This window comes from Scyliorhinus torazame, chromosome 5, assembly GCF_047496885.1.
Source record: "Scyliorhinus torazame isolate Kashiwa2021f chromosome 5, sScyTor2.1, whole genome shotgun sequence".
Classification (NCBI taxonomy): Eukaryota; Metazoa; Chordata; class Chondrichthyes; order Carcharhiniformes; family Scyliorhinidae; genus Scyliorhinus; species Scyliorhinus torazame.
In genome coordinates this window covers 293374982-293402535 of record NC_092711.1, presented here as the reverse complement: position 1 = coordinate 293402535, position 27554 = coordinate 293374982, and the positions used below count along the sequence as shown (strand labels likewise).

Here is a 27554-nt window from a genome sequence, read left to right as displayed (position 1 = left end):
TGACCTTGGAGAGAGATAATGTGGGGCTCGCCTGTACATTTGAGGCCTTCCTGGCAACTTATAATACAATCAGCCGCGCCAGCCTTCTTCGTTGCTTTCCTGGTTCCATTCGCGTCCATCTGAACATAGGTATTTTAAATTTGGATTAAGCATTGAAACCAAAGTTGAAATTTCTATCCCTAGCTCAATCCACTTCCATCTCTGTGTAACACCATAAAAGCAGAGTACCATGTTTGCTAGAAATCAGATGAAGAACAGAAAGGGCTGGAAATACACACGTCGGGCAGCATTTGTGGAGGGTAAAAGGAATAATCGTTTCAGGCTGATATCTTGGGAGCAAAGTTGATTTTACCCTTGTTTTTCTCTTATTCAGCATTCAGATTACAGCTGTTCATCATTCTGCCATTCACATTTAAGAGTTAATAGTATTAATAGAGGCCATAGACCTACTGCAAGACTTTAATTATTTAGATTGATGAAACTGCTGGTTCTTCAGAGAATAACAGAATCTTCTGCCAGCAATCCCAGGGAGACTTAAGATTTGTTTATTCCATTCTTGTATTAAGTCCTGGATTGAATTATCAATTTGTAGTTAATGCAAGTAAGTGTTTAAAGTACTAAAACACAATGAAAAATGCATTTCGCACACTAATTAATTTGGAATTGCATGTTTCACAAATACATGAGGGTCTTATATCACATTAATCTTACTTCCTACTGACCCTGCTAAAATGAACCTTGGATCTTTCCCACAACTAATAAATGATTTTAAAATTTCACAGAATCCCTAGTGCAGAAGACGACTATTCAGCACAAGTCTGCGCCGACCCTCTGAAACAACACCCTACCCAGGCCAACTCCCCCAATCCAGCCCTGTAATCCCACCAAACCTGCACGTCCCTGGACACTATGGGGCAACTTATCATGGTCAATCCATCTAACCTGCACATCTTTGGACTGTGAGAGGAGACCGGAGCACCCGGAGGAAACCCACGCAGACACGGGGAGAAAGAGCAGACCCCACGCAGACAGACAGTTACCCAAGCCGGAATGGTACTTGGGTCCCTGGTGATGTGAGGCAGCAGTGCTAGCTACTATGCCACAATTTACTTGTGCTTTTTATTTTCTTGAAAATTGCTTCAACTGATTTGTTGAAAAACCCAAAATATTAATGGATAATTGTTCTTTTTTGGGGAATTCATTAGTGGACGTGGACAACATTCATTGCTCGTGCCCAAATGTCCTCGAGGTGGTGCTGGTGGCGATTCGCTGAGCGGCTTTCTAGACAATTTCAGGGGGCAGTTAAGAGTCAAACACTTTCATCCATGTGGGTTTGGAGTCACATCCGAGTCAAACTGAGTAAGTATAACAGATTTCCTTTCCTAAAAAGGACATCACTAAACCAAGTCGGTTTGAGACAATCCAGTAGTTTCAGTCATAATTGATACTAGCATTTTGCTTCAGCAAATTCAGACCTGCCCATTATAAAGGAGTAGGAAGTCTTACACCACCAGGTTAAAGTCCAACAAGTTTGTATCGAATCACTAGCTTTCGGAGCGCAGCTCTTTCATCAGGTGAGTGACTTCCGAAAGCTAGTGATTCGAAACAAACCTGTTGGACTTTAACCTGGTGTTGTAAGACTTCTTACTGTACCCACCCCAGTCCAACGCTGGCACCTCCACATCATTATAAAGGAGGGGACAGTTGTACGGTTAGTTGAATACAAGACACAATAAATGCCACAGACATGGTCAAGATTTTATTTGGACTGACCAATTCTGCGAATACATTCAGAATTTCACAGGTGAAATAGACTTTGAAAACATAACTGGTTACTGACAAAACCATAAACAGCATTCAAGCTTTGTCGAAGAAAACTTTTAATGGTTCACAAGTAAAAGAATGCTAAACATTTCACCACTTTCACCAAGCGATCATGGAACCCCAGAGCACATCATGTAAATACACCCTTCATCTTCTGGTTTTCAATTAAGGAAGTAGAAACAAAATAATATAGCAAAGTTTGTATGAGAAATAAATACAGTTGTATTTAGTATTTATCCTATTATGACAGCGTTCGGACATTGGCTTTACACTACTCATACATACAATCACATCTTACAAACATAAATATATTTAAAGATTTATACATCAGATCAAGTTTGATATTTAAGGGGACAAATGTAGTTGCTGTATACCTACATCAGTTTTAAGTTAATCTGTTCACAAAATCTCCCATATGTAGTGAGAAATACCGTCGTTTAGCACAGGTCTACAGGATCGGTACTTCATTTTCCACAAATGAAAGGGTCAAATAGCTCTCAAATAAAAGCCAAAAGCAAGTTAGTCTTGCAAATGGAACTAAACGCCATATTTATCTAATGAGGTATCTGGATAGTAATTATTGAGGCACCCATGCCATTAATTTAGATGTTTAAAATTTGTTTAGACAACATTTTGGACAGTATATGCGACTTTGTAAGGGTGGAAATCAAAATATTACCTGTACGAGTCTGCACAAGTGTTCAAGTAAAGATTTCAAAACACTATTGCATTCCATCAATTCCGGAGTAATAAGTTTTCAAATTTCCATGATTGATTGTGTGTGTGAATTTAGAGCTGTAAATTGTATGTCAGTTTACAGGTTTGGTTACATAACTAAAAAAGACAAGTAAATGTACATTGTGACAGATATTAGAGATGTTAATCTCAATATTAATGAACACGATTGATAAAAAAAACAGACCGGAAGGCAAACCAATGTAATTTTCTTTTGCTGAACAAAAAAGTTACAGCCAAAGACAAATGAATGAAGACAGTGAGGCACTCAGATCTTACAGAATAACCTTGTACCAGAGTCTGCACAACTAAATGAATATCCTCTCCAAACAGCAATCCCAGCCTGACCTTGCTTAGTTTTGGCTCAGTACATGCACTCCTTAACTTAGAAATACAATGCTCAGAGATGCAAATTAGTATAATACAATGGTAAAAGCAGCAATCTGGATAAAATAATACGGCAATATACTCCATAGTAGAAAAATAATGGCAAAGGAACAACTCAAATACATTTTATAGGTGGGAACGAAGCAGCTATTTTGAGACAGCATTTGACAACAGTGCCGAAAAACAAAAGAAAAGAATGAAAACATGTGCACACCACATCTTAATATTCCTATCTGCCTAGGGACCATATTGCCAGAAACTAAGCCATTTAGTTTGCATCTATTGCAGCAAGTTTAAAAACACTATCTCAATTAGAGGAGAATAAAAAATGTACAATACCCGGTAGAAATGGAAATATGAGAAATAAAACCTCGACAGTTATTTCAGAAACAGTTGTTCGGTTTTAATTCTTGCAGATTAATGCAATCGGGTTTTAGTACATTCAAACGTCCCAAAATCAATTTAATTCAAGACGGCAAAATAAATCCACACCATCTCAAGACTACTAATGATCACAAAATACAGGTTGCCTTTTCCTCATGACCATAACTTTAAAGGTACTTGCCTAGTAGAGGAGATTAGTGCCAAGTTGGGTTATATTACAGAGTGCTACACCTCCAGACTACATTGAAGCTTCTCTACATGCCGAGTTCCTGGTCTCTTAAAGGGTAGCCTGGGGAAAGCTAACAGAGACAAAACCTTCTCTGGGAGGTACAAAGACAGGGGGGAGGAAAAGAAATCTCAGCAGTAGACTAAAACTCAATTGCATATTTTACCAGACAGCTTTGCCTTCATTTCCAATTGAAGGTGATACAGGGTTTTAACGTGAAGGATAACAAAGTAGGGCTGGATATCTGACAGAAACAGATTTTACAGAAGTATGGATGTTTAATGAACAGGATGGCAAATACATCAAGGCAATGCAGTTGAACAGATAAGCCAAGGAAAAAATACATACTTTTAAACCTTTTTTTAAAATAGAGATGACCTTGCATTGAACATTGGCATGTCATCTCAAGTTAATAACTAAGAAATTAGCGTGTCTCAGTTAAATCATTCGAGGTATAATATGGCAGTGAAAAAATTCAAAATGTGCATTATTGGTCCGTGTTGTTTGTGAAGCTATGTATGCTCAGCTTTACCTCATTCCCAAGTTAAATCTTCTGTTCATTCTGGTATACCAAGCACTGTCCCGATTAAAAACTCATGATAAAGTACTTGAATCCAAAGTTCAGTGTTTACTGAATTTACCCCTGTAAGGAATATAATAATTCTACCCCTCAGTCCACACATACTCAATCATTGAAAAAGCAAGCAATGGTTTAGCTTCTCATAATTATTCCTGCCACTTGGTCCATGCTAATACTGATACAGTATTGGTTAACCACTACATTGCAGTACTTCACCAGTAACGCACATCTGCCTCAAGTTAATATTTAGAAAAATGCGTGGATGCTACCCACAACGATCCATCCTGAAATCAGTTTTTTATTTGCTGCTCCATGAAAGGCCTTTCAACATATCAGGGCTACCAATCAAAAATATTTGACCATTTTAGCATAAAAAAATAAAAATCCTGTAGTTTCATCAGCTTTCCTATTCAAAATGGTCTACCTGTGCATTGGTATCTAATGATGTTTCCAGTGCAAATTGCCAGCATAGTTTAATGTCCAGTACAAAAGTTTTTTAAAAAGTTTTAACAAGAGCAGTTTCCACAACCTTTTACACTGTTCAAAATCTCTTCTGATAGTTTTCTCCTTTCCTCTTCCTTGGATGACAATTCCTTCTTTCCTTCTTGACCTTGGGAATTTGCGCTGAACACTCTACTATGTTGTGTGCGCCACAGTTCTGAGTAAAGACTGTTGGAATTGTTCAGGAGAGCTTGATGAGTTCCACGCTCTACTATCTTACCCTGCAGTGAATTATAAAGAGTCAGAAAAACACTAGAAGCATTGTATTTGTCTTTAGATGAACAACTTCTAGTCAAATATGACAAAGATTCATTGGCGCAAACCTGTTACGCATACAATTTAAAAGTTCGATTTCTCCAATAGCCCTATATTTTTATTTGGATTAAGCCAGAAATGATTGGAATAAGTTTACAGTAAAATGCGCGACTATGTAATCGGCAGGTTTGAAATACCAATTTCCTTGCTTGAAGTTAGTAACCGATACTTGGGCAAATAGGGATTGCATTAGAATTCCAGCAAACCATCGCATGTAAGATTCCTCCACAAACAAGATTTATTTCAGAGGAATACAGGAGACTGTGGATTGACAGGTCATCAAACTATTTGAAGTAATGAAGCAAGGCAACCTTTGAGCTCACTTCCTCACTAACACATCTACAGTCAAGTTCTAACTGCAAAAGATCCCAGACTGAATTTTATGCCAGTTAACAAGGAGATGAAAGAGTCAGTATGGATTATTTTGAATGTTTTCATATAAGCTGCATATATAAAATATTGGAGCACCCATAACTGAAGTGCACAAAATGCAAACATAAATACATTAGTCGGTGATATTCTGAAAATTTCAGCCAAGAAACAGACAGACACAGCAAGTGCCGTAGCCTCACTTGTAAAAGTAACAATGCAAAAAAGAAACCCCCAGGCATATTTGCCTACACCATTTTGTTAATACTGTAGGGCAATTGTACTCATACTGTGGCCACAGGTGGCCACTTTCAGTCTGCCTTCTTCACAGCTCGACAGATCCAAGATTCACAGCCTACAAACCGTAGGTGTTGCAGAGCTGGAATTCATAGCGAGAAAGTGTAAAGGAAGCAAGACTATCTAAGCATCAATCAAACAGGTACTAAAGGTGTCATTAAAACTGCAGGTTCAATAGTTTTAATTGACTTATGTCATTCGTGTAGTTGTTTCCCCCTCCCCTTCCTCTGGGTATTACCAAGCTTTTAGTCAAACTGCTGGTCGGCCACTTTGAAATGAGGATCCCAACAGTGCCATCATGCTACAGAGTGTTACCAAAATATTGTTTGGCATGGTGGCTCGCAACAAAATATTTGTGAGTAACTCTGCTCTAAGATAACTTAATTATTGAAATATTCTAAAATACTGGTTTCTCTACCTTATCCAGAACTAGGATTTCATCTGCATCAACAATTGTAGTGAGCCTATGAGCAATAAACACAGATGTACGGCGGTGCACCAAGTCTCTCATTGACCTGAGAATATGCTGTGGAGAAGAGCAGAAATTTATTTCCTTAATATTGCAAAGACATTTGGAAACCAAAGACTCTCAACGCTAAAACCTATCCACTGCTGCCTCACAGCCCTGAGGATCCGGGTCATTGTCCATGTGGAGTTTGCACAAGCACCCCATGTCTGCGTGGGTCTTACCCCCACAACCCAAAAATGTGCAGCGTAGGTGAATTGGCCAGGCTAAATTGCCCCTTAATTGGAAAAAAGAATTGGGTACTTTCAATTTAAAAAAAAAACTACAAAATCTATACATTGGCAATAAAAGCGAGAAGTTAAATTATTTATTTACAATTAAATTGCCATTTGCTCCCAACATTGATTTACAATAATCTTTTTATCTCCTCAACACACAGGCGCACACACTATTTTCCCTTTAAGTACGAGACTCCCGGAAGGTATGCTGCCTCCTGGGTACAGGATCAGGGATGTCTCGGATCGAGTCTACAGGATTCTTAAGGGGGAGGGGGAGCAACCAGAAGTCATGGTGCATATAGGCACCACTGACATAGCTAAGAAAAGGGATGAGGACCTAAAAAAGTGATTTTAGGGAGTTAGGTTGGAAGCTAAAGAGTAGGACAAGCAGAGTAGTAATCTCAGGATTGCTACCGGTGCCACGTGCCAGTGAGGCAAGGAACATTTGCACTAAGGAGGTTCCAGTCAATTAGGAAGTTGAAGTCACCTGTGACAACAACTCTGTTACTTCAGCACCTTTCCAAGATCTGCCGCCCAATCTGTTCCTCCATCTCTCTACTGCTGTTCAGCGAGTGCAGCTGAACAAGTGGCTACAGAGCTGGTGCAGGAGGGAAGGCTTCAGATATGTAGATCATTGGGATGCCTTCTGGGGAAGGTGGGACTTGTACATGAAGGACGGGTTGCACCTAAACCGGAGAGGCACCTATCCTGGGCAGGAGGTTTGCGAGAACTCTTAGGGAGGGTTTAAACTAGCTTGGCAGGGGAATGGGAATCAGAGCTACGGATCAGCGAATGGGGTTGCTGTTGAACAGGCAGAAATAGTATGCAGCGAGTCTGTGAGAAAGGATAGGCAGTTGATAGGGCAAAGTTGCACTCAGTGGGATGGGTTAAAGTGCGTCTGTTTCAATGCAAAGAGTGTCAGAATAAGGGAGATGAACTTAGAGCATGGATCGGTACTTGGAACAACGATGTTGTGGCCATTACAGAGACATGGATTTCACAGGGGCAGGAATGGCTGTTAGAAGTTCCGTTTTTTAAGAAGAATAGGGAAGGAGGTAAAAGAGGAGGGGGAGTGGCACTGTTAATTAGGGAGTGCATCACAGCTGCAGAAAAGGAGGTATTTGAGGAAGGCTTGTCTACTGAGTCAGTATGGGTGGAAGTCACTTTTTGGGGAATTTTCTATAGACCCCCCAATAGCAGCAGAGAGATGGAGGAACAGATTGGGCGGCAGATCTTGGAAAGGTGCAGAAGTAACAGATGTTGTCATGGGTGACTTCAACTTCCCTAATATTGACTGGAACCTCCTTAGTGCAAAGGTTTGGATGGAGCAGAATTTGTCAGGTGTGACAGGATGGATTCCTGACTCAATATGTAGATAGGCTGAATGGGGGGGGGGGGGGAGAGGCCATTTTGGACTTGGTGCTTGGCAACCATCAAGGCCAGGTGTCAGATGTCTCGGTGGGACAGCATTTCAGTGACAGGAACCACAGTTCCTTGATCTTTACCGTAGTCACGAATAGGAATAGGAACAGGCAGTATGGGAAGGTATTTAATTGGTGGAGGGGTAATTATACTGCTATTAGACAGGAGCTGAGGAGCATAAAGTGGGAACAATTGTTCTTGGGGAAATGCACAACAGTAATGTGGGACAGTTTAAGGAGCACTTGCTGCGAGTGCTGGATAGTTTTGTCCCACTGAAACAAGGAAGGAATGGTAAGGTGAAGAGCTTTGGATGACAAGAGAAGTGGAGCTTCTAGTCAAGACGTAAGGTTGAGGAAGCAAGGATCTGGCAAGGCTCCAGAGGGTTATAAGGTAGCCAGGAAGGAACTCAAAAAGGGGCATGAAAAAGGGGCTAGAAGGGGCATGAAAAAGCTTTGGCCGGAAGAATTAGGGAAAACCCCAAGGTATTCTACACTTATGTGAGAAATAACAGGATGCTCAGAGTGAGAGTAGGGCCGATCAGGGATAGTGGAGGGGAGGCCCTAAATGAATATTTTGCTTCAGTATTCACTAGAGAGGGACCTTGTTGCTCGTGAGAACAGCGTGAACCAGGTTAATAGGCTCAAACAGGTTGATATTAAGAAGGATGATGTGCTGGAAATTTTGAAAAGTATCAGGATAGATAAGTCCCCTTAGCCAGACGGGATATACCCAAGGTTACTACGGGAAGCGAGGAAGGAGATTGCTGCGTTGTTGCCGATAATCTTTGCGTTCTCACTCTCCACTGGAGTAGTGCGGGATGATTGGAGGGAAGTGCATGTTGTTTCCCTGCTCAAGGGAATAGGGAAATTCCTGGGAATTACAGACCAGTCAGTCTTAAATCTGTGGTGAGCAAAATACTGGAAAGAATTCTGAGAGATAGGATTTATGATTATTTAGAAAAACATAGTTTGATTAAAGATAGTCAGCATGGCTTTGTGAGGGGCAGGTCATGCCTCACAAGGCTCATTGAATTCTTTGAGGATGTGACGAGACACATTGATGAAGGTCGGGCAGTGGATGTGGTGTATATGGATTTCAGTAAGGCATTTGATAAGGTTCCCCATGGTAGGCTCATTCAGAAAGTCAGGGGCATGGGATACAGGGAAATGTGGCTGTCTGGATGCAGAATTGGCTGGCCGAAAGAAGACAGCGAGTGGTAGTGGATGGAAAGTATTCCGCCTGGAGGTCGGTAACCAGTGGTGTCCCGCAGGGATCTGTTCTGGGACCTATGCTCTTTGCGGTTTTTATAAATGACTTGGAGTTGTAGATAGTGTCGAGGGCTGTTGCAGGTTACAACCGGACATTGACAGTATGCAGAGCTAGGCTGAGAAGTGGCAGATGAAGTTCAACCTAGATAAATGTGAAGTGATTCATTTTGGAAGGTCGAATTTGAATGCAGGGAAAAGACAGGATTCTTGGACGTGTGGAGGAACAGAAGGATCTTGGGGTCCACGTACATAGATCCCTCAAAGTTGCCACCCAGGTTGACAGGGTTGTGAAGGTGTATGGTGTGTTGGCTTTCATTAACAGGGGGATTGAGTTTAAGAGCCGCGAGGTTTTGCTGCAGCACTGTAAAACTCTGGTCAGACCACACTTGGAATATTGTATCCAGTTCTGGTCGCCTCATTATAGGAAGGATGTGGCTGCCTTGGAGAGTGTGCAGAGGGGATTTACCAGGATGCTGCCTGGACTGGAGGGCATGTCTTATGACAAAAGGTTGAGGGAGCTAGGACTTTTCTCACTGCAGCGATGAAGGAAGAGAGGTGACTTGATAGAGGTGTACAAGGTGATGAGAGGCATGGATAGAGTGGATAGCCAGAGACTTGTCCCCAGGGTGGAAATGGCTGTCACGAGGGGACATACGGTGATTGGAGGGAGGTACATAGGAGATGTCAGAGATTGTCAGTACAACATCATGGGCCGAAGGACCTGTACTGTTCTATGTTAATAATGGAGAACTGGTGAAAGGATTCCCGAGCTGATTATTTGCCCGCTGAACCACGTTTTGAACACTCCTTTCATGGCCAACAAATCCTGGCGTTGGACTTGAACCTAGAGCTTCTGGTCAGAGGTAGGGTCGCTCGCTACCCACTATCAAAATGGACATTTGATTCACATGCTGCAAAAGTTGAAATGTGTAATAATCGGGTCGCAGTAAACAAGAAAAAAAGTTATTTCGCTTTGGAGTGTGATATTTGACCAGAACCATCAAAGGCATACCTCTTCAGTGATGGAATCCAAAGATGATGTAGCTTCATCGTACAAGATAATGGGAGGATTTTTCAGAATTGTCCGAGCAATTGCAACTCTCTGCTTTTCTCCTCCTGAAAGAAACATCAGTTTATATTCACCTCAGGCTATGAATGAGAATAGGTCATTTAACATGGTTCAGTTCTTCCTCAAATATTATACACAAGGTTGGAGAATGAGAAAAAAAAATAAAAAGTTAAGAGCCGATGAAATGTCATCATATTCTCTGTTGGTTTCATATAATGCCACATTTCAATGTGCTGAAGGTTAAACTACTTTACAAAATAATTTGCCATTTTTATCAGCTACAATCAGAATGGATTTATGCTGCATTGTGAACAATGTCACAGGATCCCCAGATTGGTCAAAGAAAGGAATTATGAGGATGCAGTGTTTTACAAATACAGCAATACATCACCTAACAATGACAAAATTGCCATTTTTGACCTGATAGGTTTTATGGTGTAAATAGCTAGGGTTTGAAATAGAAAGAACTATGCAGAGTTATTGATCACTTGTTCTGGAGTATTATTATTCTGCATCTTTTCATCAAATCCATTACTGATGTCATCATTAAGTGATGTGCCATCATTAGTTGTTGTTACCTGTGTATATTCGCATTTAACTGCCATTCATTCTAATTTTATTATTATTATTTTGATGTTTAGCTAGCTGCTCCCGTTTTTGAGTCCATACTGTATTTTAAACTTCATTATTTTTATATATTGAAGATGCATTAATCAGGTTTCCAAGCTGGATGCTTACCCGTTGACAAGGATAGAAGGGTAAAACCCTTGCAGGAGGCAAAACATTTTCAAAATTGGACATAAGCTAGGCCTATCAACAATTCTTGCTAGAGGAAGATTCAAAGCAGTACTTGATCATCAACACACATAATGGGTTGTTCAAGGATTTTGGCATATCCTCCAGTCCAGCGATCTTCCAAAGGACGATGGACAACCTGTTACAAGCTATTCCTCATGTTACAGTCTACTTTACTTAGATGACATTTTAATTTTGTGTAAGACTGAGCACCTCAACTACCTGGATCGAGTTTTAGTAAGGTTTTCAGAGGACGGACTGCGTCTGAAGCAGAGAAAATGCATTTTTCAGGCACCGAGCGTGGAGTATCTGGGCCAGTCATGACAAAGGCTGAATAGGGTCGTGACAAAGGCTGAAAAGGGATATCCACAGTTGGACCAAGGTCTAGCTATCAATTTTGCAGTGATAAGATTCCTTCAGTACTTCTATGGTCATTTGTTCACCTTGTGTACCGACCACAAGTTACTGATGAGTCTTTTCAGCAAGTCAAAGTGTATTCCTTCCATGCCCTCAGTAAGAATACAGCGCTGGGTGTTTACACTGTCAGCGTATCAGGACAGCATAGTGCACAGGGCAGGGAAGGACAATGCCAACATGGACACGTCATTTCCCTTTACTGGATTTGCCAACCCAGGTACTGTATCCTCCAGAGATGATTTTCTTACTGGAAAGACTTGCCCAATCTCCCATAAGTGCTAAACAGATTAAACAATGGATGGACAGAAATTCTATTCTGTCACAAGTTAGAAGATTTCTGATGCAAGGATGGCCATCTATCAAAGAAGATGGTGGGTTGAAGCTTTATGTGAGGAGCCAAGACGAGTTAAGTGTGCAGGATGGTTGCATACTGTGGAGATCGAGAGTGGTTGTTCCATCCCCTGGTCACTCAGAATAAGGCTCATCCATGTGCCACGTGAATGAAAAATCTAGCCAGGTCGTATTTTTGGTGGCCAAATATGCACCAGAATTAGAAGGACAAAGTTAAATCCTGTTCCGCACATCACTCTAATCAGAAGGTGGCACCACTAGCACCATTACATCCTCGGGAATGGCCTGATCGTTTTTGGTCAGGACCTTCATTTGGATTGTGCTGGTCCTTTCATGGGTCACAATGTTTTTAGTTATTGTGGATATACATTCTAAGTAGTTAGAAGTATACATTGTGAGCAACATTATTGCTCCCAGTACCGTAGAGAAGCTACACCAAGTCTTTGCAACTCATGGGTTTCCATATTATCGCATTTCTGATAATCATATAACATTTACAAGCGAGTTGTTTCAAGAGTTTATGCAAAGGAGTGGAATGCACCATGTGCGTAGCATGTCTTTTCATCCAGCTTCAAATGGTTTGGCAGAGCGAGCTGTTCAGACATTGAAGGAAGGATTGAAGAGGATGGCAGGCGATACTTTAGGGACAAAGCTCAAGGTTCTTATTTCAAAATCAGATCACACCACAAATGACAGGACACTCACCAGCTTAATTATTGATGGGTAGACAACCAAATTCTCACCTGAATCTGCTATATCCAGATATCAAAGCTAACGTGGGAAGGAGACAAGAAAAGCAGGAGGAGAGACATGATTATCATGCTAAGTTGAGATGTTTTATCCTGAATAAGTGTGTTTATATCAGGAATGTTGGCAGTAGAAAAGGACTTCCAGTTGTGGCTATGCGGAGCTAAGTCTTTGGCAGCTCCCGCCAGAAATGGGCTTTTGCGCTCTTTTTAGGGCCCCCAGCGGCATTTGTTCGACGGTTCCCAGTGTGGGAAGGTGACAGTAACATTTCCCCGGCACTGTATGGATTGGACCAGGAGTGGAGCGGTGAAAAAAGTAGTTTTGGAGCAGCGAAAAGTGCGAGGGAGGAAAACCAAGATGGCAGCGGGTGGAGACCAGGCAGCGTGGGCGCAGTGGTCGCAGGAACAGTAGGAGTTTCTCCAGCGCTACTTCACAGAATTGAAGGCAGAGCTATTGTAGCCGATGAAGGCTTCGATAGACAAGCTGCTCGAGACCCAGAAGACCCAAGGGGCACCGATATGGGAGGTGCGTCAAAAGGCCTCGGAGAACGAGGACGAGATCCTGGGCCTGGCGGCGAAGGTGGAGGCGCACGAGGCGATGCATAAGAAATGGCAGGGGAAGTTCGAGGACATGGAGAATGGGTCGAGGAGGAAGAACCTGCGGATTCTGGGTCTCCCGGAGGGAGTGGAGGGATCGGATGTTGGAGCATACGTGGTCACGATGCTGAACACGTTGATGGGCGTGGGGCCTTCCCAAGGCCCTTGGAGCTGGCCCACCGAGTCCTGGCGAGGAGGCCCAAGCCCATCGAGCCGCCGCGGGTGGTGATGTGCGGTTCCACCGCTTCGTGGACAGGGAGTGTGTCCTAAGGTGGGCAAAGAAGGAGCGGAGCAGCAGGTGGGAGAATGCAGAGGTCCGGATATACCAGGACTGGAACGCGGAAGTGGCCAAGAAGAGGGCCGGGTACAATCGGGCTAAGGCGGCTCTGCATCGGAAGGGGGTGAAATTTGGAATGTTGCAGCCGGCGCAACTGTGGGTCACTTTCAAGAACCGTCACCACTACTTCGAGACGCCAGAGGAGTCCAGGCCGAAATGTTGGACTCGGATTGAGCGTCGGTTGCGAGGGGATGTCGGGAGGGGATCGATGTGATTGGTGTGTTTTTGGGTTTGCTCTGTTTGGTACGTTGTTTTTTTCCGGTGCTGGGTGGGATAGGGTGAAATGGTTCGTAGTGGGGGTTTGGTGAGAGTGTGGGCGTCGGTGGTTGGAAGAGGGGCCCCATTTGGGTGGGGGGGGGGAAAAGAGAGAGAGAGAGAGAGAGAGAGAGAGAGAGAGAGAGAGAGAGAGAGAGAGAGAGAGAGAGAGAGAGAGAGAGAGAGAGAGGAGGAGGCCCGAGGTGGGGGAGCAGGGATCAGGCCGCGAAGGGGAGGGTGGTGCTGGAGAGGAGCAGCCGCTGATGGACAGGAGTGTGGGGGGGGGGGGGGATTCTCACACTGGGGGGTTGATGGAGTGGCGGGAGCGGCCGGGGTCAGCAGGAGTCAGCTGACTTACGGGAGTGTTATGGGGGGAGCAACGCAGCTGGGGGGGGGGGGGGGGGGGGGACCTAGCTTGGGGGGCGACTGGGTTGCTGCTGCATTGGCCAAAGGGGAGCTCGAGCCTGAAGAGAGTGTCGGGGCGGGGGTCTGCCGCTGTGGGGAATGGAGACTGCGGGAGGCGCGGGCACGTGGCTGGTGTAGAAAGGGAGATGGCGGGGACGATGCCGGATTTATGCGGCGTATGTTGGGCCGGATTCCAGACCTGGAAGCAGGGAGCTTGATAATGGGGGGGTGGGGGGGGACTTTAATACGGTATAGGATCCAGCATTAGACCGCTCTAGGTCCAGGTCGGGTAAGAGGCCGGCGGCGGTCAAGGTGTTGAGGGGGGTTATGGACCAGATGGGAGGAGTGGACCCATGGGGGTTTGTTAGGCCGGGGGCCAGGAATTCTCTTTCTTTTCCCACGTCCATAAAGCCTACTCCCGGATTGACTTCTTCGTTTTGAGCCGGGCGATGCTCCAGAGGGTGGAGGACACGGAGTATTCGGCCATAGCCATCTCAGACCATGCCCCGCACTGGGTGGAGCTCGAGCTAGGGGAGGAGAGGGACAAGCGCCCGCTGTGGCGCCTGGAGGTGGGTTTGCTGGCGGATGAGGTGGTGAGCGGGCAGATCCGGGGGTGCATTGAAAGATACCTAGAGGTTAACGATAATGGGGAGGTGCAGCTAGGGATGGTCTGGGAGGCGCTGAAGGCGGTGATTAGGGGAGAGCTAATCTCCACTAGGGCCCACAAGGAGGTGAAGGAGAGGAGAGACAGGGAGAGGTCGGTGGGGGAGATTTTAAGGGTAGATAGGAGGTATGCAGAGGTCCCCGAGGAGGGACTACTCAAGGAGCGACGAAGCCTCCAGGCCGAGTTCGACCTGTTGACTACCAAGAAGGCGGAGGTGCAGCGGAGGAAGGCGCAAGGGGCGGTGTATGAATATGGGGAGAAGGCTAGCCGGGTGCTGGCACACCAGCTTCTGAAGCGGGAGGCAGCGAGAGAGATTGGGGGAGTTAGGGATAAAGGGGGAACACGGTGCGGAGTGCGGTGGGAATAAATGGGGTATTTAGCGACTTCTATGAGGGGCTGTATAGGTCTGAGCCCCCGACGGAGGAGGGGGAGGGATGTGTAATTTTCTGGTCCGGCTGAGGTTCCAGAGGGTAGAGGAGGGGCAGGTGGCGGGGTTTGGGGCACCGGTAGGGCTGGAGGAGCTGATTTAGGGGCTGGGGAGTATGTAGGCGGGGAAGGCACAGGGGCCAGATGGGTTCCCGGTGAAATTTTACAGGAAGGATATGGACCTGTTGGTCCCACTACTAGTGAGGACTTTCAATGATGCGAGGGGGGGGGGGTCCTACCCCCGACGATGTCCAGGGCGCTGATCTCGAAGCGGGACAAGGACCCATTACAGTGTGAGTCGTATAGGCCAATTTCACTCCTCAACATGGATGCGAAGCTGTTAGCGAAGGTGTTGGCTACCAGAATTGAGGACTGTGTCCCGGGGGTGATCCACGAGCACCAGACGGGTTTTGTGAAGGGAAGGCAGCTGAACACCAATGTGCGGAGGCTCCTAAATGTAATCATGGTGCCTGCAGTGGAGGGGGAAGCGGAGATAGTGGCAGCTATGGTGGCCTTCGATAGGGAGGAGTGGGGGTACCTGTGGGAAGTGCTGAGGAGGTTTGGGTTTGGGGAGGGGTTTGTTAGTTGGGTTAGGTTACTGTACGAAGCCCCGGTGGCGAGTGTGGCCACAAATCGGAGGAGGTCGGAATACTTTTGGCTGTACCGGGGGACGAGGCAGGGGTGCCCCCTATCCGCCCTGCTATTTGCGTTGGCAATTGAGCCTTTGGCAATGGCTCTGAGGGAGTCCAGGAACTGGAGGGGGCTGGTGCCGGGGAGGAACACTGGGTATCCCTGTATGCCGACGACCTGTTACTGTATGTGGTGGACCCGGTTGGGGGGGGGGGGGGGGGGGCATCATGGGGTTTGAATGGGCGAAAAAGACCCCGAAGGTGAGAAGGGTGCTTCTGGAACGGAGCAGGGCCAGAGGAGGGCTAGCGTTGCCTAATCTGTGTGGGTACTACTGGGCTGCCAATGTGGCGATGATATACAAGTGGGTAATGGAGGGGGAAGGGGCGGCGTGGAAGAGGCTGGAGATGGCATCCTGTGTGGGCATGAGCCTGGGAGCGCTGGTGACGGCACCGCTGCCGCTCCCGCCGACAAGGTACACCACGAGTCCAATGGTGGCGGCGACCCTAAAAATTTGGGGGCAGTGGAGACGCCACAGGGGGGAGGCAGACGCTTCGGTGTGGTCCCCGATCCGAGAGAACCATCGGTTTGTCCCGGGGAGAATGGATGGGGGGGTTCCTGAGCTGGCACAGGGCAGGTATTAGAAGGATAGGGGACCTGTTTATAGATGGGACGCTTGCGAGCCTTGGGGCGTTGGAAGAAAAATTCGGGCTCCCCCTTGGAAATGCCTTCAGGTACATGCAGGTAAGGGCGTTTGTAAGACGGCAGGTGAGGGAATTCCCGCTGCTGCCAGCGCATAGGATCCAGGATAGGGTGCTCTCGGGGATGTGGGTTGGAGAAGGCAAGGTCTCGGCGATCTACCAGGAGATGCAGGAGGAGGAGGAGGCCTCGGTGGAGGAGCTGAAAGGTTAATGGGAGGAGGAGCTGGGGGAGGAGATAGACGAGGGTACGTGGGCGGATGCCCTGGGTAGGGTAAATTCTTCTTCCTCTTGCGCCAGGCTTAGCCTGATACAATTTAAGGTTCTGCACAGGGCGCACATGACTGGGGCAAGGCTGAGTCGGTTTTTTGGAGTAGAGGACAGGTGTGTGAGGTGTTCGGGGAGCCCAGCAAATCACGCCCACATGTTCTGGGCGTGCCCAGCGCTGGATGGGTTCTGGAGGGGCATTGAGAGGACGGTGTCTAAGGTGGTAAACATCCGGGTTAAGCCAAGTTGGGGACTCGCACTATTTGGGGTATCGGACGAGCCGGGAGTGCAGGAGGCGAAAAAGGCCAGTATTCTGGCCTTTGCGTCCCCGGTAGCCCGGCGGAGGATTCTGCTACAGTGGAAGGAGGCGAGGCCCCCAAGCGTAGAAGCCTGGATCAGCGACATGGCAGCGTTCATTAAACTGAAGAGGATCTGTGCAGGGGTTCTTCAGGCGGTGGCAACCGTTGCTAGACTTTCTAGCGGAGCGTTAGGAGGTGGACAGCAGCAGCAGCAACCCGGGGGGGGGGGGTACTTTGTGTTTACTACTGTGTTTATTATCGTCTAACGGGGGGCTTGTACATCGGGGGAATACGTGACATAGCTAGAAGATGTTTATTTATGTGTTCTGTGTTTTTCTTATTTCTGTTAGGGGAGGGTTTGGTTGAAAATATGTAAAAATTTGAATTAAAATATTTTTTTAAAAAAAGGAATGTTGGCAGTAACCCGTGTCGGCTACCTGGAGTTATTTTTTTTTTTTTTAAATAAACATTTTATTGAGGTATTTTTTGTTTTTTACAGCGACAACAAAATGAACAATAGACATGAATCTATAAACATAGTGCAAAAGCCGTCTTTCTCCCTTGCCGGTCCCACCTTTATTAACCCCCTACTCTAAACTAAACTAACCCCCCCCCCCCTCCCTTCTGCTGACGATTAATTTTCCGCGAAGAAGTCGACGAACGGTTGCCACCTTCGGGCGAACCCTAACATTGACCCTCTCAAGGCAAACTTGATTTTCTCCAAACAGAGAAAGCTAGCCATGTCCGATAGCCAGGTCTTCGACTTCGGGGGCTTTGAGTCCCTCCAAGCTAATAGTATCCATCGCCGGGCTACCAGGGAAGCAAAGGTCGGAAGTCTGCCTCTTTCTCCTCCTGGATTCCAGAGTCTTCCGACCGAAAATCGCCACCTCTGGACTCGGTGCCACCCTTGTTTTTAACACCATGGACATGACACATCTGCAAACCCCTGCCAGAATCCGCTAAGCTTTGGACATGTCCAGAACATGTGGACATGGTTCGCTGGCCCTCCCGCACACTTTGCACACCTATCTTCGACCCCAAAGAACCTGCTCATCCGGGCCACTGTCATGTGAGCCTGGTGAGCGACCTTGAATTGTATCAGGCTGAGCCTGGCACATGTTGTGGACGCGTTGACTCTACCCAACGCGTCCGCCCATAGACCATCCTCTATCTCTCCTCCCAACTCCTCTTCCCACTTACGCTTCAGCTCCCCAGTCTGCGTCTCCTCTGACCCAATAAGTTCCTTGTAAATGTCAGAGACCCTCCCTTCTCCCACCCACCCTCTGGAAACTACCCTGTCCTGTATCCCCCTTGGTGGTAGGAGCGGGAAGGTTGAAACCTGCCTGGGTAGGAAGTCCCGCACCTTCAGGTACCTGAATTGGTTTCCCCTCGCCAATCCAAATTTCTCCTCCAGCTCCCTCAAGCTAGGAAAGCTCCCTTTATAAACATATCCCCCATCCTCTCAATCCCTGCTCTCTGCCATCTCCGAAAACCCCCATCTATCCTTCCTGGGGCAAACCGGTGATTATTACTGATTGGAGACCAAACCGATGCTCCCTCTGCTCCCACATGCCTCCTTCATTGCCCCCAGACTCTCAGGACTGCCACCACCACAGGGCTGGTGGAGTACCGTGCCGGCGGGAACGGCAGAGGCACCGTTATCAACGCCCCCAAGCTGGTGCCCTTACATGAAGCCGCTTCTATACGCTCCCATGCCAACCCCTCCTCCACCACCCACTTCCTGATCATGGCTATATTCGCCGCCCAATAGTAGTTACTGAGGTTTGGCAGCGCCAGCCCGCCCTCTCCCCGGCTCCGCTCAAGCATCCCCCTCTTTACTCACGGGGTCTTGCCCGCCCATACAAAGCCAGTGATCACTTTGTTGACCCGTTTAAAAAAGGGCCGTGGAATAAAGATGGGGAGACACTGAAACACAAACAGGAATCTCCACCGTCATCTTCACCGTCTGCACCCTTCCGGCTAGTGACAGTGGGAGCGCGTCCCACCTCCGAACATCATCCTTCATTTGGTCTATTAGTCGGGCCAGATTTAGTTTGTGCAGCTGGTCCCATTCCTACTTGGATGCCTAGATACAGAAAGCTCCCCCCGACCACTCAAAACGGCAGCTCCCCCAGTCGCCTCTCCTGTCCCCTGAAATGAAAAATGAAATGAAAATCGCTTATTGTCACAAGTAGGCTTCAAATGAAGTTACTGTGAAAAGCCCCTAGTCGCCACATTCCGGCGCCTGTTCGGGGAGGCTGTTACAGGAACAGCCTGGACCGCAAACATCTCACTTTTCCCCATAGTTAGTTTATACCCTGAAAACTGGCCAAATTCCCCCAGAATCCTCATGATTTCTTCTATCCCCTTTGCTGGGCCTGATACATAAAGGAGCAGGTCGTCTGCTACTCTAAGGTGCCTCCCCTGCAGCATTATCACATCCGCCTCAGTCATCTGAAATGCACGAACACTCGTGTCCTCTTGACCGGCCCATTTAGCCCTCGTACATTCCAGGTGATCAGCCTAGTTGGGGGGCTCATCGCCCCCCCTCCCCTTCGCCAATCAGCCATCACTTTTCTTGGGCCAGTCTCCAGCCCGCGCCTCCACCGGCCCGCCCCCAGGCAGTCTCCGCCCCCGTCCTCACCTCTGTCCCTCAGCAACAGTCCCTCCCTCGTCAACAGAACATTTTTGCCCCCCCCCCCCCGCCCACCTAGTAACAGCACAATGTAAATCAACCCCTTTGATAAGCCTAACATCTGCTCACCCCCCACTATGCTTCCGTGAGCTAGCCCGCCCAGCTAGATTGGGGGCTCCCACCCATTCTTCCCTCCCCACCATCCCCCCCCTCATACACACAATCAAATGACAAACAATCCCAACACAATTGCCCGACAGAAAGAAAAAAAACGCTAAACAAAGAAAAGATCAAGCAAGAGATCCAGCATCTGAACAAACACACCTCCATCCCCTAACCCTGCAAATGTCAACTTTAACTCACTCAGCTCTGCAGCTGGCCCCAGATCAATACAGAAGGCATTACAAGTAGCGTCCACAAAGCGAAAAAACAAGAAACTTTTTTAAACATGAACGTTGCAGCAAAGTTCAAAAGTCCTTTCCTTTTCGCGAAGTCCAGCTCTTCCTCAGGTGACTCGAACTAAAAATGATGCTCCTCGTACGTGACCCAGAGCCGGGCCAGACACAGCAGTGCGAACTTCACCTTTTTCTGAAAAAGGGTCGACCTGATCTGGTTAAACTCTGCTCTTCTTCTGGCCACCTCCGCACTCAGGTCTCGATAGATCCGCAGGTTACTGTTCTCCCATTTACAGCTCCGTGTCTGCTTGGCCCACTGTAAAATATGCTCCTTATCCAAATACCTGTGGAATCTCACCACTATTGCCCTCGCGGGGGGGGGGGGGTTCCCATTCGCGGCTTCCTCGCAAGTGCTCTGTGAGCCCTGTCCACCTCCAAGGGTCAGGAGAATGCCCCATCCCCCAGCATCTTTTTGAACATGTCCACTAGGATAGCACAATTGCTTCACATCTCCAGGGTCCCAGGTTCGATTCCGGCCTGGGTCACTGTCTGTGCGGAGTTTTCACATCCTCCCCGTGTGTGCGTGGGTTTCCTCCGGGTGCTCCAGTTTCCTCCCACAGTCCAAAGATGTGCAGGTTAGGTGGATTGGCCATGATAAATTGTCCTTAGTGTCCAACATTGCCCTTAGTGTTGGGTGGGGTTTCTGGGTTATGGGGATCGGGTGGAGGTGTTGACCTTGGGTGGGGTGCTCTTTCCAAGAGCCGGTGCAGTCTCGATGGGCCAAATGGCCTCCTTCTGCACTGTAAATTCTATGTTAATCTATGCCCCAGCGTCCGCTTCTTTGGACCCCTTCGGGAGCCCAAAGATAGTCAAGTTCTGCCGACGGGACCTATTCTCTAGGTCCTCCACCTTCTCCAGGAGCCTTTTCTGCTGGTCTGTCAGCATCCCCACCTCCAGCTCCACCGCTGTTTGATGTTCCTCCTGGTCAGCCAGCGCCTTCTCTACTTTCTGGATCGCCCGACCTTGGGCATCCAATCTAAGCTCCAGCCACGCAATTGATTCTTTAATCGGGTCCAACCAGTCCCGCTTCCGCTTGGCGAAGCCCTCCTGGATAAATTGCATCAGCTGCTCCATTGACCGCTGGGTCGACAAGCCAGAGGTCCGGTCATCCGCCATGCTTTCTCACCCTGCAGCTTCAGCCCAAGCCTTCTCTGTCCGTCTGTTGCTGCCTTTGCGAGCACTTCTAGTCCTCCCCTCCATGCGCCGATGTGGGAATCCAGTACCCAAATGCCTCGGTCATCGATTTCTCAAATCAAGTCCGGTAAAAAATCGGAGATAAAGGTCCAAAGGTCCGACCCGAGCAGGAGCCACCAAATGTACGACTTACTCCTTCATAGCCGCCACTGGGAGTCTACCTGGAGTTATTCTGAACCAAAATGGTCCAGAATCTTTGGTAATGAAATCAAACAGTGGAAGAGTGGTGCACAGGCACCAAGATCATATTTGTCTCCACCATGACTCGGACACAGTTAAAGTTCCAGATAACACAACAGAAGTAAATGGGCTGTGGAAATTCAACAAATGGTCCCCGTTGTACCAGGACTTCCAGTGGACTCTATTTCAGGAGAGGGTCGCTCGTGCACAGGTACTCAACCTACACCTGTGCCCAGAAGTACAGTTGAATTAACGGAGTCACCAGTGGTACTGCGAAGATTGCAACATAGTTGCACAGCTCCTGAAAGACTGACGTATAATTAAGACATTAGTTTCATTGTATTCCTGTCTTAAGGAGGATTAAAATTCAAGGGGTGGGGGAAAGAGTGTTATAGTGTTATTATTATACATCTTATTTAGATCCATTTCTGATGTCATCAGTAAGTGCTGCAATGTCATTAGTTGTTGTTCCTTTTGCATATTCGCAATTAACTGCCGTTAGTTCTAATTCTATTCCGTTAGTATTATTTCAATGTTTAGCTAGCTGCGCCCGTTTGAATCCCTACTGTATTTTGAACTTTGTTATTTTTATATATTAAAGATCAACTTTATTTATTAACTTTACAAACAACGCGTTTCGACCACCCTTTTGTGGTCAAGTTACGTCAAGTTACCACAATCACAAACAACCAAATAAAGGTTTCTGATGAAAGGTTATCAACTTGAAATGTCGAGCTGGCTTCCCTCTCTACAGATCCTGCCACAGCTGTTGAATATTGAGCATTTCCTGTTATAATTTCAGATTTGCAGCGTCCATAGTACCTTGCTTTTGAAATAAAAATTTCTCTTCAGAGGTTGGCAGGGAATTTATGGAAGTGCTGAATGGTTAAAACATCACCAAACAAAAATTCAGCATATCAACCACTACTCCCTTGATTTATTAACTGTTTTCAAGTGTCACAGTTGGAAATGTGAAATGTTCAAGGGAAGCCCGTAGGCCATATTCCATTGCTTGCTATCAAGGGAGATATCAATAGCAGGGCACTGGCCATAATCTTCCAGTCATCTCCAGACTCCGGGGAGATGCCAGTGAACTGGAGAACTGCAAATGTTATGCCCTGGTTTAAAAATGTTTGCAAGGATAGCCGCAGCAATTACAGACCAGTCATTTTAACATCAGTGGTGGGCAGGCTTCTATTCAGGATAGAATTAGCAGTCACATGGAAAAATGTGGGTTGATTAGGAAGAGCCAGCATGAATTTCTAAAGGAGAAATCATGTTTAGCTAAAGGAGTTTTTTTGAAGAGGTAACCGAGGCGGTTTATGAGAATCATTCTGTGTTTGGTGTGCATAGACTTTCAGAAGGCTTTCGATTAAGTGCCACGCAACAGACTTCCGGGAAAAATTATAGCTCATGGAATAAAGCAGCAATGTGGTTGCAAAATCAGCTGAATAATAGAAAGCAGACTGCAAATGGTCAATGGATATTTTTCAGGCTAAAGGAAGGCTTGCAGTGGTGTTCTTCAGGGGTCAGTACTGGGACTCTTGCTTTTCCTCATATATATTAATGAACGAGATTTTGGTGTGTGGAGACAATTTCAAAATCTGCAGATGATACAAAACATGGAGGTACTGCAACTGTGAAGAGAACAGCGTAGAACTTTAATAATAATTTTTATTAGTGTCAGAAGTAGGCTTACATTAACACTGCAATGAAGTTACTGTGAAAAGCCCCTAGTTGCCACACTCCGGTACCTGTTCGGGTACACAGAGGGAGAATTCAGAATGTCCAATTCACCTAACAAGCACGTCTTCCGGGACTTGTGGGAGGAAACCGGAGCGCCCGGAGGAGACCAATGCAGACACGGGGAGAATGTGCAGATTTCGCACAGTTAGTGACCCAAGCCAGGAATCGAACCTGGGACCCTGGTGCTGTGAAGCAATAGTGCTACCCACTTTGCTACCGTGCCGCCAAAAGGACGTAGACAAGTTGGCAGAGTGGGCAGATAACATTCAGTGTGGAAAATGCAAGGTGATGCATTTGGCGGGAAGAACATGGAGAGACAATATAAAGTAAGGGGTAAAATTCTTAAGAGGTGTGCAGGAGCAGAGGGACCTGGGTATATATTTGCATAGCTCGTTGGAGATGGCAGGATAGGTGGAGAGAGCAACTAATAAAGCACACAGTGTCTGGACTTTATTAATAGGGGTATAGAGTACAAGAGCAAGGAGCCTATGCAAGGCACTAGCGAGACCTCAGCTGGAATTTTGGGAACAGTTCTGGGCGCCACACTATAGGAAAGAAGTGAGAATGTTAGACAGAGAGGGCAGCAGAGGTTTACAATGGTTCCAGGGGTGAGAAACTTCATGCTAAGGAGATTGAAGAGTTTGGGATTGCTCCCCTTGGAAAGGCTAAGAGGAGATTTGATAGAGATGTTGAAAATCAGGATGGGGCTGGACAGAGGGAGAAACTGTTCCTACTTGTAAAAGAATCAAGAATGAGAGGGGTCAGATTTAAATTTATTTGCAAAAGAAGCCAATGTGAGGTGAGAAACTTTTTTTTCACCCGAGTGGTTCGGGTCTAGAATGCTCTACTTGGCTGTGTGGTGGAGGCAGGTTTAACCGAGGCATTCAAGAGGGCATTTGATGATTATTTAAATAGAAACAATGTGCAGAGGTAACGGGAAATGGCACTAAGTCACAATGATCATTTGGAGAGTAACAATTCTATGATTCTCGCTGCTGGCTTTTAAGTTTTATATCAGAATCGAATATTTGGTGAGACAAAATGAATGAGATGGGCATTTGAGAATTACATATTCTGGATGAATTATATCATTTTGGGGGAAAATGTTCAATTCAAAACATCATTCAGACTACTGAGGAACAAGAAATGACTCCACTGATTCACCTGAAGAAACACTTTATTTAGAAATGAAGAAAAGCCAGCAGTTGTATTTTTTGTATTCTCTACTGTGAGCCCAATCTGTGCTCCAACAAGCAATGTACTTTCATTGCAATTAATTGCTATTTTGGGGGCTACGTTAGGTCAGTGTAACACAAGAGTAAAGGACATGAGTTCCAGTTTTTAAAAGACAGATTCTGCTCATATAAGGAAACGCTGATGGAAAAATACTACATATTTCTCCATTTAATTTTTTTCTGTCTAGCATCATTGTTCATGCAAGTCCCCGCTCTTTTCATGTTTTGCTCTTCTGTAAATCTTATGATAAGTCTGAATGGTTTTCACAAGTTTCATTAATATGCATTTACTTTTTTCTTAAATGGTCTGATCATGCAGCAAGATAGAAGCTATTTTGCAGTGGAACGCAGATGTGTAGCAGGGTTTATGAAACTGAAGTCCAGGAAATATCAGCAGGAAAGCTCAAGTGAAAACACACATTCTAGGAATTGAAACGGACTCGAGTTTCAAATGGTCAGATACGAGTAAAGAAAGTTGTAGTCAGTTTAGGCTAAAATAGTGATTTGTTTCAGGAATATATTTGAGACAGTTTGGTGAATGAACTCACTTTTGAAAATGCCACTGACATATTGCAAAGTCCAGCACACTCAAGATAGAGTCAATTAAGTACTTTTGAAGTGTAGTCACTGTTTAATGTAGGAAATCGACATTTCCTGTGACAATTTGAAAGATAATGCTTTCCCACATCATCAGGTACAATAGATACATTAGTTACTTGTTAAAAGAGATATGTAAAAAGACAATATGGTTACAATAGTCTTTTCGCCATTTAAAAAAAAATAGTGCATTACGCCACATTTGGCAATATGATACTATGTGTTGAACTACACTTTCCCTGCTGTATTTTAAGCTTTCTTAAAAATAATGCACTACGGGTAGTTTTTGGGGCCTGATCAGTATCAAGTGTAAAAGATTCCGAATAAGAAATGAATGGGATGAGCTTCTTGTATTCACATTTTCATCTTATTAAAATACTATTACACAAAAGGGGAGGCTGTGGTATTGGCGCTGGACTAGTAATCCAGAGACCCAGGGTAACGTTCTGGGCACCTGGGTTCAAGTCCCACCAGGGCAGATGGTGAAATTTTAATTCAATAAAAATCCATGAGACCATTGTCGATTGTTGTAAAAACCCATCAGGTTAGGGCAGCACGGTGGCGCAGTGGGTTAGGTCCCAGGTTTGATCCTAGCTGTGGGTCACTGTCTGTGTGGAGTTTGCACATTCTCCCCGTGTTTGCGTGGGTTTCGCCCCCACAACCCAAAGAAATGTGCAGGCTAGGTGGATTGGCCACGCTAAATTGCCCCTTAACTGAAAAAAAAAATGAATTGGGTACTCTAAATTTTTTTTAAAACCATCAGGTTCACTAATGTCTGTTAGGGTAGGAAATCTATCGTCCTTACCTGGTCTGGCCTATATATGATCCACAGCAATGTGGCTGACTCAGGAAGGGGTGTAGCCACCTGGGTTGCCCACTTCCCGACTTAAAATGGAAGTCCGCAAAGGCTGCAGGGAAATTCAGCCAACACAGGCAAAAACTAGCAGGTGCAGAAATTCTGCATATTGGAACTTGCAAAAGCCCAGACAGCACTGAAACCAGCAGCCATCTGCATATTAATGAGCGATCCCCGGGCACAATTGAAACACTCAAGGTGAATAAGGCCAAGCCAGACTCCTCGGTGCCAGCAGGAGCCAAGACAAAGGAAGGCCAACGGACACTCATGGACCGCCCAGTGATTAGGGAACAACTCCAGTATTGGAGAAATCAATCCAAGTGATCAGAACGCAGTCCAATCACTTGGAACCAGGTACGGGGTCCGCCCCAAAAGGCGGGAAGCCCCTGGGGTCTATCAAGTAGAGTCCCCAAGTTCAAGTCGTCCTTCTTGGCAGGGTCACTCAGCAGCGAATCAACCCTTGAGAGTGAACTGCCCAAGCTGCCGCATCAACCAAGTAAGTCTCCAGTCAATGCACGCTACGAGATAGGCGCTCCTAGCTACCAGTCCATACCAGCTTTTGAATCCTGCAGACTCAGATCGAACGAAAGGCCATTTGTTCCCCTGACCTGGTGGGCCAATTCCGAAGCTAAGTATAGGCCTTTTAGTGATAGAGAATAGTCTAGAAAGTAGAGTTTATGCATGAGTAATGATTTACTGTGTATAATAAATGTGTTTTGATTTGAATCGTACTAACTGGTGTGTTGAGTTATTGATCAGTACTTGAACCTCGTGGCGGTATCACAAAGATACCTGGCGACTCTAGAGCAAAGGTGTATAAAACAGAGCAAATTGAACCAACCAAAAGTTAGCAACAGGGGCAATAAATGTTGGCCCAGCCAACGATGCCCACATCCCATGAACGAATAAAACAAAAACTGAGTCATTTAAAGGAAGTATATTGGTAAATTTTACTGAACTGTATTGAACAGTGATTTACACCACTGTAAGTTAATGATTCAGTTTATCTTAATTTCGCAGAGAAATGAGTTTACACATCCTTCTCTTCAACATTAGAATGTACGGCCACTATTCCATGATCTTCCTATCCTTTCAGGGTCTGCACTCTGAAGGTAGGTTTGTTTGGATTTCACACATTTTAGATGACAAGTGTTTTTGCAGGACCAGATAAGTTTCCATAGTGCAATATACAAACAAATTTATTGCTGGTGACAGGATTATTTGCACATGTTTGAACAATTGAAGATTTTTCATGTGACGAAACCAGCTTTGACAAAGAGACACTCAGACTCAAAACATGGGCTCCCTTTTCTCTCCATAGACGCTGTCAGACCTGCTCAGATTGTCCAGCATTTTCTGCTTTTGTTGAAGAAACCAGTTGTCTGCTTTGACAGATTAGCAACACATGAATCCCAATGGATTAAATTTTTTAACCACTTGGATGTTACTGAAGCAAAATATTGGAGTTTCTTGTATATGCTTTGCAATGGGGGTATTGAAACAGTGATCAATTATACCCAAAACAGGGTTAAAGCCCCAAAACGTATCTTCCTTTCCTTTTAGAATAGGCACTAATTAGTGAGAATTCTTTTCAGTTACAGATAATTAACGCAGAAATGTACCTACAATAAAACATTAGCAAGTGTGGCTG

At 45.9% G+C, this 27554-nt stretch overlaps 1 protein-coding gene across 2 annotated transcripts in view; it reads right to left on the bottom strand.

The window, feature by feature from the left end:
• Nucleotides 1-1746: 1746 nt before the first annotated feature.
• abcb7 (ATP-binding cassette, sub-family B (MDR/TAP), member 7) overlaps nt 1747-27554 on the bottom strand; it is a 101358-nt gene continuing 75550 nt past the window's right edge. For both annotated transcript variants that reach the window (XM_072505750.1, XM_072505751.1), the window contains exons 14-16: nt 10065-10168; nt 6037-6144; nt 1747-4858 (exon numbers count right to left, since the gene is read on the bottom strand). In XM_072505750.1, coding sequence (XP_072361851.1) covers nt 4643-4858; nt 6037-6144; nt 10065-10168 — 428 coding nt within the window. In that variant the 3' untranslated portion in view covers nt 1747-4642. The remainder of the gene's footprint in view (nt 4859-6036; nt 6145-10064; nt 10169-27554) is intronic.